We start from the raw sequence: 11,434 nt of genomic DNA, 5'->3' as shown, positions 1-11,434 counted from the left end.
GAAAAAAGTCTTGATACGCGAGAGAACATCCAACGCTTTCGTGTCTAGTTCCCCAAAAGTAGAGAAGACAAAGGGGATGAACGAATAATCATGGTTAGCGCAAATCCTAGAATACTTCCTTTTTTTCTTTTCCACCGCATTTAGCAACGCCATCCCATGAGCCCATGAACTCACTCCCCCACCAGCAAAAGGAGAAATACCAATCACATCCAGATATGCATTTTTACCTTGGGACCAATTGAACAACAATAGATCTGCAGGTCTGAGATCCAAAAGAAATCCCAAAGGAGCCTACTTACACACAGGAATGCTAACCTTGGAGCAGATATCCACCAGAATGTTACGCACCAAATTATGCCTGAATTTCACACCTACATCACTTGAACAGTGAACTGCGTGATCGCCCCACTGGTCCATCCTGTGAACATTACAACTCGGACACAAGGTGCCTTCAGTAAACAAAGGAATTGCAAAACGGTAGCACAATACCGCCCGAAATTGGCGTTGGTTCATCCTCTGCCCCAACCCATCAATAGGGATGGCAAACAAGAAATCCTGAGCAGGAGGAGCGCGAATGCAGCTCAGAATAGAGATCTGATGGGGACTCGGCACATAATGAGAAGCAAGACTGGTCTCAATGACATCAAAATAGCTCTTTGCCAAAGAATTCATCAATTTGGGGGCTGGAAAGTTAGTGGTGCCAGTGAGAGCATTCGCACCACAAAGGGCCGATAAATCATCAAGAGCACACTAAAAAGAAGAACCACACGATGTGATACCTGAACTCGACAGAATCCGAATCTGCAATGCACTAGTCTGAAGGCGAGAAGCGAGAAAGGCATAACGAATAACATCCCCACACATAAGATGCCAAGACCGCCCAACTTGATTGGGAGTGTGACTAACCTCCACTGCCAATCCCCAAAACCAGGGCCAGAGCCAGTAACAATCCTCTCTAGGGAAATACGCAAACCCTGATCAAACTGCGTCTGGGCCTCCCAAAGAACGGAGGTGGGCAAGTCCGCAATGTGTAATACAATTTTGCAACCCCTGCGCAATTGCGAAGAAGAAGAAGCTCACACTGGGGGTCCTCAAGCTTGTGAATAGCCTCCATTAGAGCAATAGTCTTGGAGACCTTTTGAGAAGCCAATCATGACAAAAACCTGCATCGACACTGGCTAACTCCCAAGAAGTTTGACACCCTTAAGTGGCCGGGAAATATTAGTGGGAAAAATGCCATCCACCCGTCCTCGAGGATCCTCCACCGACCAAAAGAGTTTTGTCTTATCAATATTCAGAAACAAACCACAAATCAGCCCGGATAATATCAAGCGCCTTGGCCACCATAAGGGTATCCCAACAATAGTTCCATCATCCAGATACCAAGCTTGAAGAGAAAACTCACAAGACTGCACAAAGACTGCGCAATGGCCTGAACCAAAGGGTGAAGCGCCAAAGCAAACAACAAAGGACCTAAAAGATCCCCTCGTTGAACCTTGACAAGACCACAAAACAGAGTAATACACAATTGGATTGGTAAATTTTATTTTGTACTATTATAGATACGACACACTATATAATACACGAATCAACATGAATGATGAATATTTCCCTTTGTATTAAAAAAGTCCGCATCAGAAATGACTCACTACTCACTAGTATTAGAAATCAGACACCCTAAATTAGCTCCAGAAAATCACTCATTATATTATTTCCACCAGGTGATCACTTTTCCTACTTGAATTTTGCCTTGTGGAGGTAAATAACAACTACATGGAGAACCGGCGAGGGGCTTAAGTAAAGAGAATATAAATTGTACATAAAGAACATATAAATTACACGAGGGACCAACAAAATTCATCAACGCCTCCGAAGTACTCGGCATCTGTATCAACAAAATTCATCAACGCCCCCGAAGTACTCGGCATCTGTATTCTCCTAGAGCCCATATAGGAAAAATGTTTCTGTATGCAGCATAGGTGATCATGCAATTCCTATTGAAGACCCCCATGATCTCCTGAATTAATTCAAGGAAGTAATAGAAAACGCATCAACAAATTAATTGGATTCAGTTAAGAAAAAGGTGTTTATGAGGTAATGTATTATACATGAGGAGAGAGGAGACGAACCTGTTGCGGAAAATCTCCATTTTCCTCTTGAGAATTAATCAATAATTTTGCTGCGCGGTGCAATGGTTTAGCATCTCTCTCGGCCTGTAGAAAGAGATACATTGCATATTTAAATGTACAAAACAACATACTTACTTGAAACTTCTGCAGCATATAAGATAGGGGAAGCAAGCAAAAAAGACGGCTGTAAATTAAAAGCATTAGAAAAGAAAAAATAACAAAGGGGAAGCGAATGTGTAGTCACATGCAGCACCAAAGTCTTGATCTAACATGTCAATAACACTTCAAAGTTCAAACAAAAGGAATATTTTTTTTTATCTGAAATCCTTCGGGAGACATGACCAATAATCATAAGCAATAAAAATGAATGTAATACATAAATGTCAGGTCCCAGCCCGCGTAAGAGTACAAAAAGTAGAACTACTTTGTTGCACAAACTTGGAAATATTGACAGGTACAGCCAGACTGATAAAATACCTGTCCAGCATCGATTAGAGCCAACATAGCCCATCCAGTATTCACAACGTGAGACCTATCACCCTCAAGATTTGTATAAACCTGCAAGAACAACAGCCAATAGAGTTAATTGCAGAGAAAAATTAAAATAGACATAGACTGATTCGAATTCTGCAAGGCATTGAAATTTATTATGCTCATTTTTGAAAAATCCAGGCTGCATTCAGTTGGATGACATCGAATAAAATTCAAATGCTATTTGTGGACATTTACGCAGATATTCAATCTTTCATACAATTGCACCATTCTAAACTAACCATAGTTCTTTCTAATTTTCAAATGAATTGCCCCATCTATTTCTCCACTTATCTCCTTCACTAGTCAATATTAAAACTTTACATTATCAATTTATTCTTTCATTCTTCTCGTCCACCACCACCTATGATTTTATTCTCATTTTTCAACCAAATTAGATTAATATGTAAATAAAAGTAGTAAAAGTAACTAAATTAAGTGGCAAAATCACCACAAATCTTTTGATTATTAAACATAGCATCAGGTAGGCTCATTTGTACATTTAGTAATCTATAACTTGCAGGGATATGTAATTAGGATGTTGATAGACATCCTCCCTTTACTTATACCCGTGTCCTCATAGAACAGCAAAAACAGCTGTAGGTAGCATAACACCGTCTCTTCTTCTGCTTTTGCCAAAAATAAATAAATATTTGTTTACAAATTAGGGATGCTTTACAATATTCTTAACATTGTACCTCATTATACATTTACCTTTCAAAATATTAAAGTCCTCTTTTTAAGACATTTTAAGATATAATTATCTTTGGAGGTTACTAACTTTTGCATGTCAAATACTAGAACAGTCAATTAGATAAAATAAACAAAGAACAACTTTTACCAACTTGACATGTATAGATATGAAAATATATGCAAAACTTAAATATACTTTACCTTGTTCTGACAGGAAAGATAACTTTCTCCCCAACCACCAGAAGCAGTTTGCTTGGACAGTAGAAAATCACAAGCCTTGCGAATACTAGAGCAAGTAGCAAAGTTCCTTCCTGCCGCTACTAAACCTTTAATACCAAACCATGTGCCATAGGTAAAGCAGACTGCCCAAGAACCATACCTAGTAATGACATTGAAGAAATTAGAGCTACATCTCCCAGTATGATTAAACAGGAGGATAAGAACAAGCATATTATACAGTCTGTAATGAGGTCTTCTGTTAAAGATTGTTGGATGCAAAAGAACAGAAGGTATAAAAAAGTGAGGAAAAACCATGAGCCATCTGGTGCTTGTATTTTTTCAATGAACACAGCAGCTTTTTCAATAGAAAGATTTATTTCTTCTCGACGATGTCCGGGATATAATTTCTTGAAAGTTGACAAAGCTTGAATTGCTGCCGATGTACATTCAACATAACTGCATATTCATAGCAGTTTGCAGCAAAAAACAAAATATAACAATAAGAAGGTATAATTTTAAGGAAACTTTTGTAATAAATAATTTTGTTGCCAATATCTTACGGGTAGTCGATAACGATGTCACCGAATGTTTCAGCAGGGTTAATTAACTGGCAATTGAAAAACTCAACCATGTAAGCAAATGAAAATATTATATCAATATTAGTTAGTAAAAGAAATGAACACAAATGAAAACCACTATTATATACAATGTGTAATTGTGCACAATTTATGTGGGCATGCGTCTCTCATTTATGATTTCAAATTCATATTTTATAATAATTGATATTCAGACAATAAAAATTAGGATATAAATTGATGAAAAGGCCAAGTATTCAGATACACGGAAGTACAATTATAATTGTTCTGTTCATTCCTTATGCCTGGGAAAACACGCAACAAAGTACAATATAGGAGAAGAATCCATAATGTACTAACTACTAAGTATGTCATGCATAAATAAGAGACCTCGAATAAACATGTTATTTTTACTGGTCAAAGTAAATTAACCAATTTGCTACCCATAGATATAAGACTATGCTAGTAACACATAGTCCTGGAGAAAGGTGATCCGACTATGATGCCTCTGACATCAAACTGAAGAATATTCATAAAATGATGCTATGTTACACAGATTCGGTTAGAAGTGTCCAACATTTATGTTTCCAAATTTCTAATACGGATGAATCAAAGCCTGGGACTCGGTAATATATTTAACAAACTCTTGCATGTTTATGGCCCAAAATGAATTGTCTCGTTGTCCGTACCCATTCCTAAGTGCTCATCAACATGAGTAATCAAGATGAGATAAAGAGTTCGGTAACATAGACACCATACAAATAGTTATATAATACCTCAAGCCATCGATAGGATCTCGTGAGTTCATATGTTGCATAGCCGCCATCGCTGTTCTGCATACATGCCAAGCAGTTAACTTTTACAAAAGTTTATTAAAAGAATAAAAAAAGAGTAGGATGAAATATAATTCACAAGACAAGTAGCTAATCTTTTTTAGTGCAAGAAAACATGTGCCGTCAAATGCTTTGAGAAGTAGACCCCAAAAAAATGCTTTGAGAAGTAGTACATGGTAAATATAGCTTCGCTGATAACCGATATAATGATAATCCGAGTTTGTGTTCATTTTTTGCTACGTTAGCTAAATTTGTATTCTAGGATCAGATTTTCTTAAAATTTATTCCCGTGTAATGTTTAAATACGTGCACTTAACAGATTTATCAAGTACGGCTAACTAATTGTGGGTAAATAAAGAGGCAATACTTCTTCAGTAAGTGAATTCCTGTGTACAAAACAGAGCCTTCATGTAGGCATTATTGTGCCAATAAGTAACATAAAGTTTCTACAGTAAAATGGAACTCTAATCACCTGTAGAGAAAGAATAACATTGACAGCATCATACAGCCGTTTGGCATCTAGTGGTTCACCAACCAGCTCTGGTGACAATTTTGACAGTAGAAGCGCAGCCTGAGAAAGAATTCTTTATTACAAAAACAAGCACATATTATATGGTTCATATAAGAACCAAGCTTATTAGAGAACCTAAGAACCAATTGAAAATTAACTAAAAATTGTTTTTTTCCTATCATCATTACCGAATTTAAATTTTGAAGGGGTTTTTATAATTATCAACAATTGATAATAGAGTTCCTAGGTTCTCATGTCAATTTGGTTCTCCGCTTAATTCTACTCTTTATTTATACAGAGACTCGGAGAGAGAAAGATGCCCCAGAAAATCACTAGGGATTTTCGCAAGGATTGCTAATGAAACTACATAAGTTTATTTTCTATTCGTATATTTATCTTATTACTATCCTCATGGAACACATTATTTTATATTTTTGCTAGATTAATATATAATAATTTAATGGTACTACCTTGAGTCCTTCAGCGGTGCAATCTGAAATTGGCCATCCATGATCTGCAGTGGAGAAAGGCCAAGCACCTTTAGAAATATGGCGATACCAGAAGTCAAGGTCACCAGGGCAGTCATCTTGCACCTTTAGGACAACAATAGACAGGTCAAACTTCTAAGGTATATACATCTCAATAATTTTTTGAGTAAAACAAACAAAAAGGATAAAAACTTAACTTCACCTGTGAGTTCTTTATGAACATATGTGCTTTTCTTAGCGTCAAGCTATATTCGTCAGTAAGTTCCGTTGATATGAATGCTTGAACAGAAAAAGCAGCATCCCATAGTTGACTTCCATTATAACCCTGTAAGAGATCGGTACAAATGCCTATAAATAAGCTTTTCTATAGAAGTACAAATTTAAACATGGTTTGCTAAATGCATTTTGAAACTTGCAGCACAACAACAAATCAGTCACAGCTTAACAAACCCACACACATCTGTTAATATCACTCGAGCTCAAATCAAAGAATAACCTCAGACCTCATCTTGTCTAGTTCGCTGTTTTTTGCTCCTTGTGTACAGAAAATTTTCACTAAAAATATTATTTATAAAGGAAAGACAAAATCATGTTTTTGTTATATTAAGTTAAACATAAAATTTAAGCATATAGTAAATGAAGAATTAAATTACATTAAAGTATTCACAAATCTAACAACTAAAGAAGGTTAAATTATTAAAATTTAGAAGCGCCGCATGGATGGTGTAACTTATTTTCCTTGAGCATACATTTGATACAACCTTTCATCTCTCATGGTCATTGTCGAATAAAATTATATACTTTAATCTGTTTCTATCATGTTTCTTGACATTTAGATGCAAACTCAGAAATTTTGGCTTCTCACTCTAAAGACTAAATCCTGATTAAATTTAGCAAAAGTCAGCCTTAGGACGTAATATAAGGTAAAAGATTAGCTTAAAACCTGCATTTTCATGCCATCCTCAGCAATCCATAAAAAATCATAGAGTCGTGGGAGATGCAACTTAAAAGCCTCAGAATTTGGATCTTCCACCCAACAGCACAGCATATTTAGTACCTGGGGCGATAAAGATATTTTTTCAAAGGAGATCAAGAGACTAGGTACTGTGAAGCACCAAATGCACATTTTATTGAAAAATCTGTGAAAATGTAAAGCTACTGAATTTGAAGGTTTAGTCACAGAGTATAAAAATTAATGTTACAAACTTGCCAGAAAGTATAATATAAAAAGAATACACAATGATACACAATTATAATAAATAATCACAAATTAATTGTCAGATTTTTCCCTGCATACATAGGAATATATTATCAAAAAATAACACCATCAAGAATTGCAAACTGACCTTGTTTACAGGCCCAATACATATATACCGAGTATTTTCATCCTCATAATGTATGTGTTCCATAACAGTGCAAAGAGACTTCTCTCTTAACTTCTTTCCAGGCCAATTCATTAAGAAAGGTTCCACAACCTTATGCAGAGTTCCCCAAAGTATATCCTGTATCAGAGGGTGGGGATAGTACAGATCTTCCTGCAGAAACATTACAGATAATTTTATCAGAAACTCAAGTCTGGTGTTGGATAAAAAAGCTCAAACCTTGTAGAAAATAAGGATAGGGCCTTAAAACATCTCCGGTATGTGCGTTATCTGTAGCATATGGCTCGTCATAACATAGAATACCGAATTCTATCAAAGCTAAGATGTATTTAAGAACTCTAAAAATCGTTACTATCAAGTACCAGTAGGCTTCTGAAAAGGAATGTCAGCAGTCCGCACCCATAATTATTTGAACTAAATTTCAATAATAATTCTGTAATTGCTTATTGTACATCATCTTAACTTCTTTAGTTTATACACTTTCGGCTGACAGACCCTTCGATTTCCAAGACCAATTAAACCTATAACACTGAAACTCCCCGCCAATCCTGTTTATTCAGATTATCCTAACTTCTATCAGTAACCATAAATATCTTCATTTTTCTCTTCTACTGTTCTTTCACAACGACAATAATCGTAATAATACAAAGGCTGCAGTCACTTGGAGAGTTCAAACATCATATACTATGATGGAAATATGCTGCTTGCGTATTCAATTTTTATTTATTATACTGGATATCAGCAACCTTGTTGGACAGCCACCGGTAATTTAAAAATATCATATGGTTCTCTAAGTAACATACAGTCACCACATCAGTTCAAGATATTAGAGTTCGGAAATATTTACCGACCTTCGCACATAAGTTGCGCGCTTGATTCCAATCTATTTCATGATACGGGACATTAAAAATCTCTTTTCTCAAAGAGAGCACAGTTGGTGTAATTGGACCAACAAACCTCTTCCCATACAAGTAAGACATAGGTAGATAAACCATCCGACAGTGGCACCACATTCTTCCTGCACAAAAGTGGCAAAAGGAAGGTTATTTCATTATAGAGAAAATGTAGCTTTGTCAAAGCATAAAACACTTTCACTCTAAGATAGTTTTTTTGAAAAACAAATCACCAACTTTTGAAAGAATTAGTTTAGGAGATTATTTTTATATAATTAGATTGATAGAATACATGAAAAGTAACAAGCCATCATATGGAAGATATGAACAAAATAGTCATCCCAAAAAGTTAACAACCTGTATATTCCTATTCCTGTAAAGTAAGAGTGTAGTAGTCCTAAACATGAAAACAATAGCTCTAGGTTTCAATGACCATTTTGTTTAAAAAAAAGCATCTGAAAAATTGCCACAACATATGGTACAATTTCTAGGTTTTAGTAATATTCAGTAATTCCAGCTCAAAAATGAAACACTTGGACTATTTGCTAGAGATAAAACCAAAAATTGAATAAAGATGCAAAAATGGTCAGTCACCTGGGTGAAATGGAAGAATATAAGGTAACAGCCAAATCTCTGGTGGCAAGGGATTGTTTCCAGACCATTCAAAGACACCAAGAACCTGTCACCATGACGGATAACATGAACAAACAGAAAAGTATCAATGGAGAAATAAGACATATGAACAAGTGAGTTCCAGAGATGGTTCTGAACTGCAAGCCACATTTTCCCCCATGAAGTTATTGAAGTGGCACCACCGTGATCCAAAATCCATTGACGCCCTTTTTCCATTGATCCTTGTCCATCAGTAGCTCCTTCCCCGAGCAGCCTCAAAGTGACATAGGACAAAGCAGTACCAAACATAGTGCTTGCGCCCTCAATGTGTAAACCCCACCCACCATCACTGTTCTGAAATTACCAATATTCAAATATTTTCGTAAACCATCTCCAATTAAAAAAAATGAAGCAAACTGGAACAAAAGCATGAGACACTGACTTAGGGGGCAAGTAGCGGTACAAAAATTTCAATCAAACAAGTGTACTTGCCTGATGATTGTAAAGATACCGACACATTTCCCGTTTATGTTCTTTTGATAGGATGGCATTCAGTGCCCCGGTTATTGATAGAGTTATGACCTGATGAATTAGCAACAACTAGATATTGTGAAAAAGTGCAACAGAATATCATTATAATCATGAAATATTCTATACAATTGTGCTGGTCCAAGTTCAATTTAAGTTTTAATTGGTATAGTAAGGCAGCAGTCTAACAATATCAACTGGCAGTAAACTTTAAACTTACAAGACCAGGCAGCAGAAACATAGGACCGCCATAATCTCCTGGCCAGTGTCCATCTGACCCCTGGAGAGTAGAATGGAACTTCAAAGCTCTTCTTAATGTTGTTGTTACGTTATCCTCTGATATATCTTCTGTGTCCTTTATGCTGACTTGTGGCAAGACTATACTATCTTGATTCTCCTTTTTGAACTACAAGTTTAAACCCAAAATGGGCTAAAATCAGATTACAGTAGCTGCATCAAGATCTGAAAAATATGCTTACGAAATAATATATATATTTCTTTTGTGCTAAATAATTTTTTTGTAAGAAAGATTTACATTGGTACATGAGTGTAATTTTATGTGTCCATTTATTGAACTAAAAACCAAATTTACTAATCAGTCTATGGTTGTAAAAGAAGCACGTGAGCCTGTCCAATAAAGTATTAAGTTTGCGCTTGCTTGGAAAAAGATCAGCCCAGCTCTAGCTTATAAGCGGAAAGCATTGAGCACTCCCAGAGAAGGCAGTACCTCATAATATTCGATCACTTAATACTTGTGCCAATCAAAATTTTATTACTAGTATCATCCCCGGAAAACCTTGGTGGAATTCATTTCTCTTTTTATATTGTATTTCAATACCAATAACACAATGTTCCTTAAAGTAGAAGTAATCTTTTACCCCCCAGCAGGTCAGGATGTGGAGCAAGGCATGAGTTGATAACTATATATAAATTCAGTTGTACCATTGTTTTTGTAACTATAATTCAGGCAGCCCCGAGGTAACATCCATGTGTCTTGTATGACTTCCCTCTGTTAAACAGAGGGGGTCTTTCACCTTAACACAGGTTGCATTAGGTTAATTTTATTAGAGAGAGACATGGTCGATAATGTGATAAAAAAATAATTAAGGCTGCAATTGTGCAAACAAATCAAAATTTCATATTAATTTAAAAGAGAGTTATTCTAAATACAACAAACAATACAAACATATCCTTACCAATGTGAACACATAACAAATAGAAGTATTCCGTAAAAGACAGTAGAGCTTATTTTAGCGTAACTGAAATGTTGCAAGTAAATGGTAAATGTGCAATGCGAGTGAAGTAAATGGACCTGAATGCGCATAAGGAGATCAGAACTGTGTTTTTGAGTAAAGCGATTATCGCGAAAAGCTTCGCGAACCTTCTCGATCTCCGCAAGCTCTTGGGGAGATCCAAGTTCGGGATCGAACTCCCAAATTTGACGGCCTAGGTGATTGTTGACAGTGCGAAGCCACGGAGTTCTTGCTCCATCTGCAATTTTGAGATTCCACATCTTCACTCTGCCACTGAATTCAACTGGCAATCACAAACTACATATAACCTATTAGTACAATACACAGTAGTAGCAGAGAGTAAATCAAGTGTAGATCAAACCTAATGAAATGCTTTGCTGATCTGTGATTAGGATAGGGATGAGAGTGGAGGACGGTCAGTGTTTGAGCATGTGAAGACAGAGATGGGAGAGAGAGATGAAATGGAATGGGGGAAGGAGAGGAGAGAGAGTTGTGAGTTTTGTGCCTGTTTAGGATTTACCATATTTCACCTTTAACGGGCTAAAAGCCCATTTTCAAATTTAGCAGGTTGTTTGTGATAAATGTGATGACGGGAGTCCCGTAACAGGTACCCTGCAAAGTACATTCATGTTCCCGTTTTTTTTACTGTTAATATTTATATATTTTTATTTATATTTTTTATTAGAATTGTAATGTAAATATTTAAATGCTAAAATTAATAATTATATAAATATAATTTGATTTTATATAATTTTAAGTTAAGATCAGATGGTATAGTGTAGAATAA

At 36.0% G+C, this 11,434-nt stretch overlaps 1 protein-coding gene across 2 annotated transcripts; it reads right to left on the bottom strand.

The window, feature by feature from the left end:
- Positions 1-1,577: 1,577 nt before the first annotated feature.
- LOC141708886 (cycloartenol Synthase) lies at positions 1,578-11,183 on the bottom strand. Of its 2 annotated transcripts, none has more exons than XM_074512712.1 (19): positions 11,009-11,183; positions 10,707-10,944; positions 9,615-9,800; positions 9,359-9,448; positions 9,026-9,220; positions 8,849-8,933; positions 8,213-8,379; positions 7,326-7,514; positions 6,923-7,036; positions 6,182-6,304; positions 5,962-6,084; positions 5,453-5,551; positions 4,924-4,980; positions 4,133-4,179; positions 3,885-4,028; positions 3,555-3,732; positions 2,607-2,687; positions 2,130-2,213; positions 1,578-2,017 (listed from the first exon to the last, which is right to left on the bottom strand). In XM_074512712.1, the coding sequence occupies exons 2-19, from the start codon at positions 10,905-10,907 to the stop codon at positions 1,904-1,906; spliced, it is 2,277 nt and encodes a 758-aa protein (XP_074368813.1). In that variant the 5' UTR covers positions 10,908-10,944; positions 11,009-11,183; the 3' UTR covers positions 1,578-1,903. The 2 variants fall into 2 exon arrangements, with proteins under 2 accessions (XP_074368813.1, XP_074368814.1); XM_074512713.1 differs by having other exon boundaries at positions 10,707-10,930.
- Between the last annotated feature and the right edge of the window lie 251 nt (positions 11,184-11,434).

The sequence above is a fragment of the Apium graveolens genome, chromosome 2, assembly GCF_009905375.1.
Source record: "Apium graveolens cultivar Ventura chromosome 2, ASM990537v1, whole genome shotgun sequence".
NCBI classification, from domain to species: domain Eukaryota; kingdom Viridiplantae; phylum Streptophyta; class Magnoliopsida; order Apiales; family Apiaceae; genus Apium; species Apium graveolens.
This window is presented reverse-complemented; position numbering and strand designations above follow the sequence as displayed.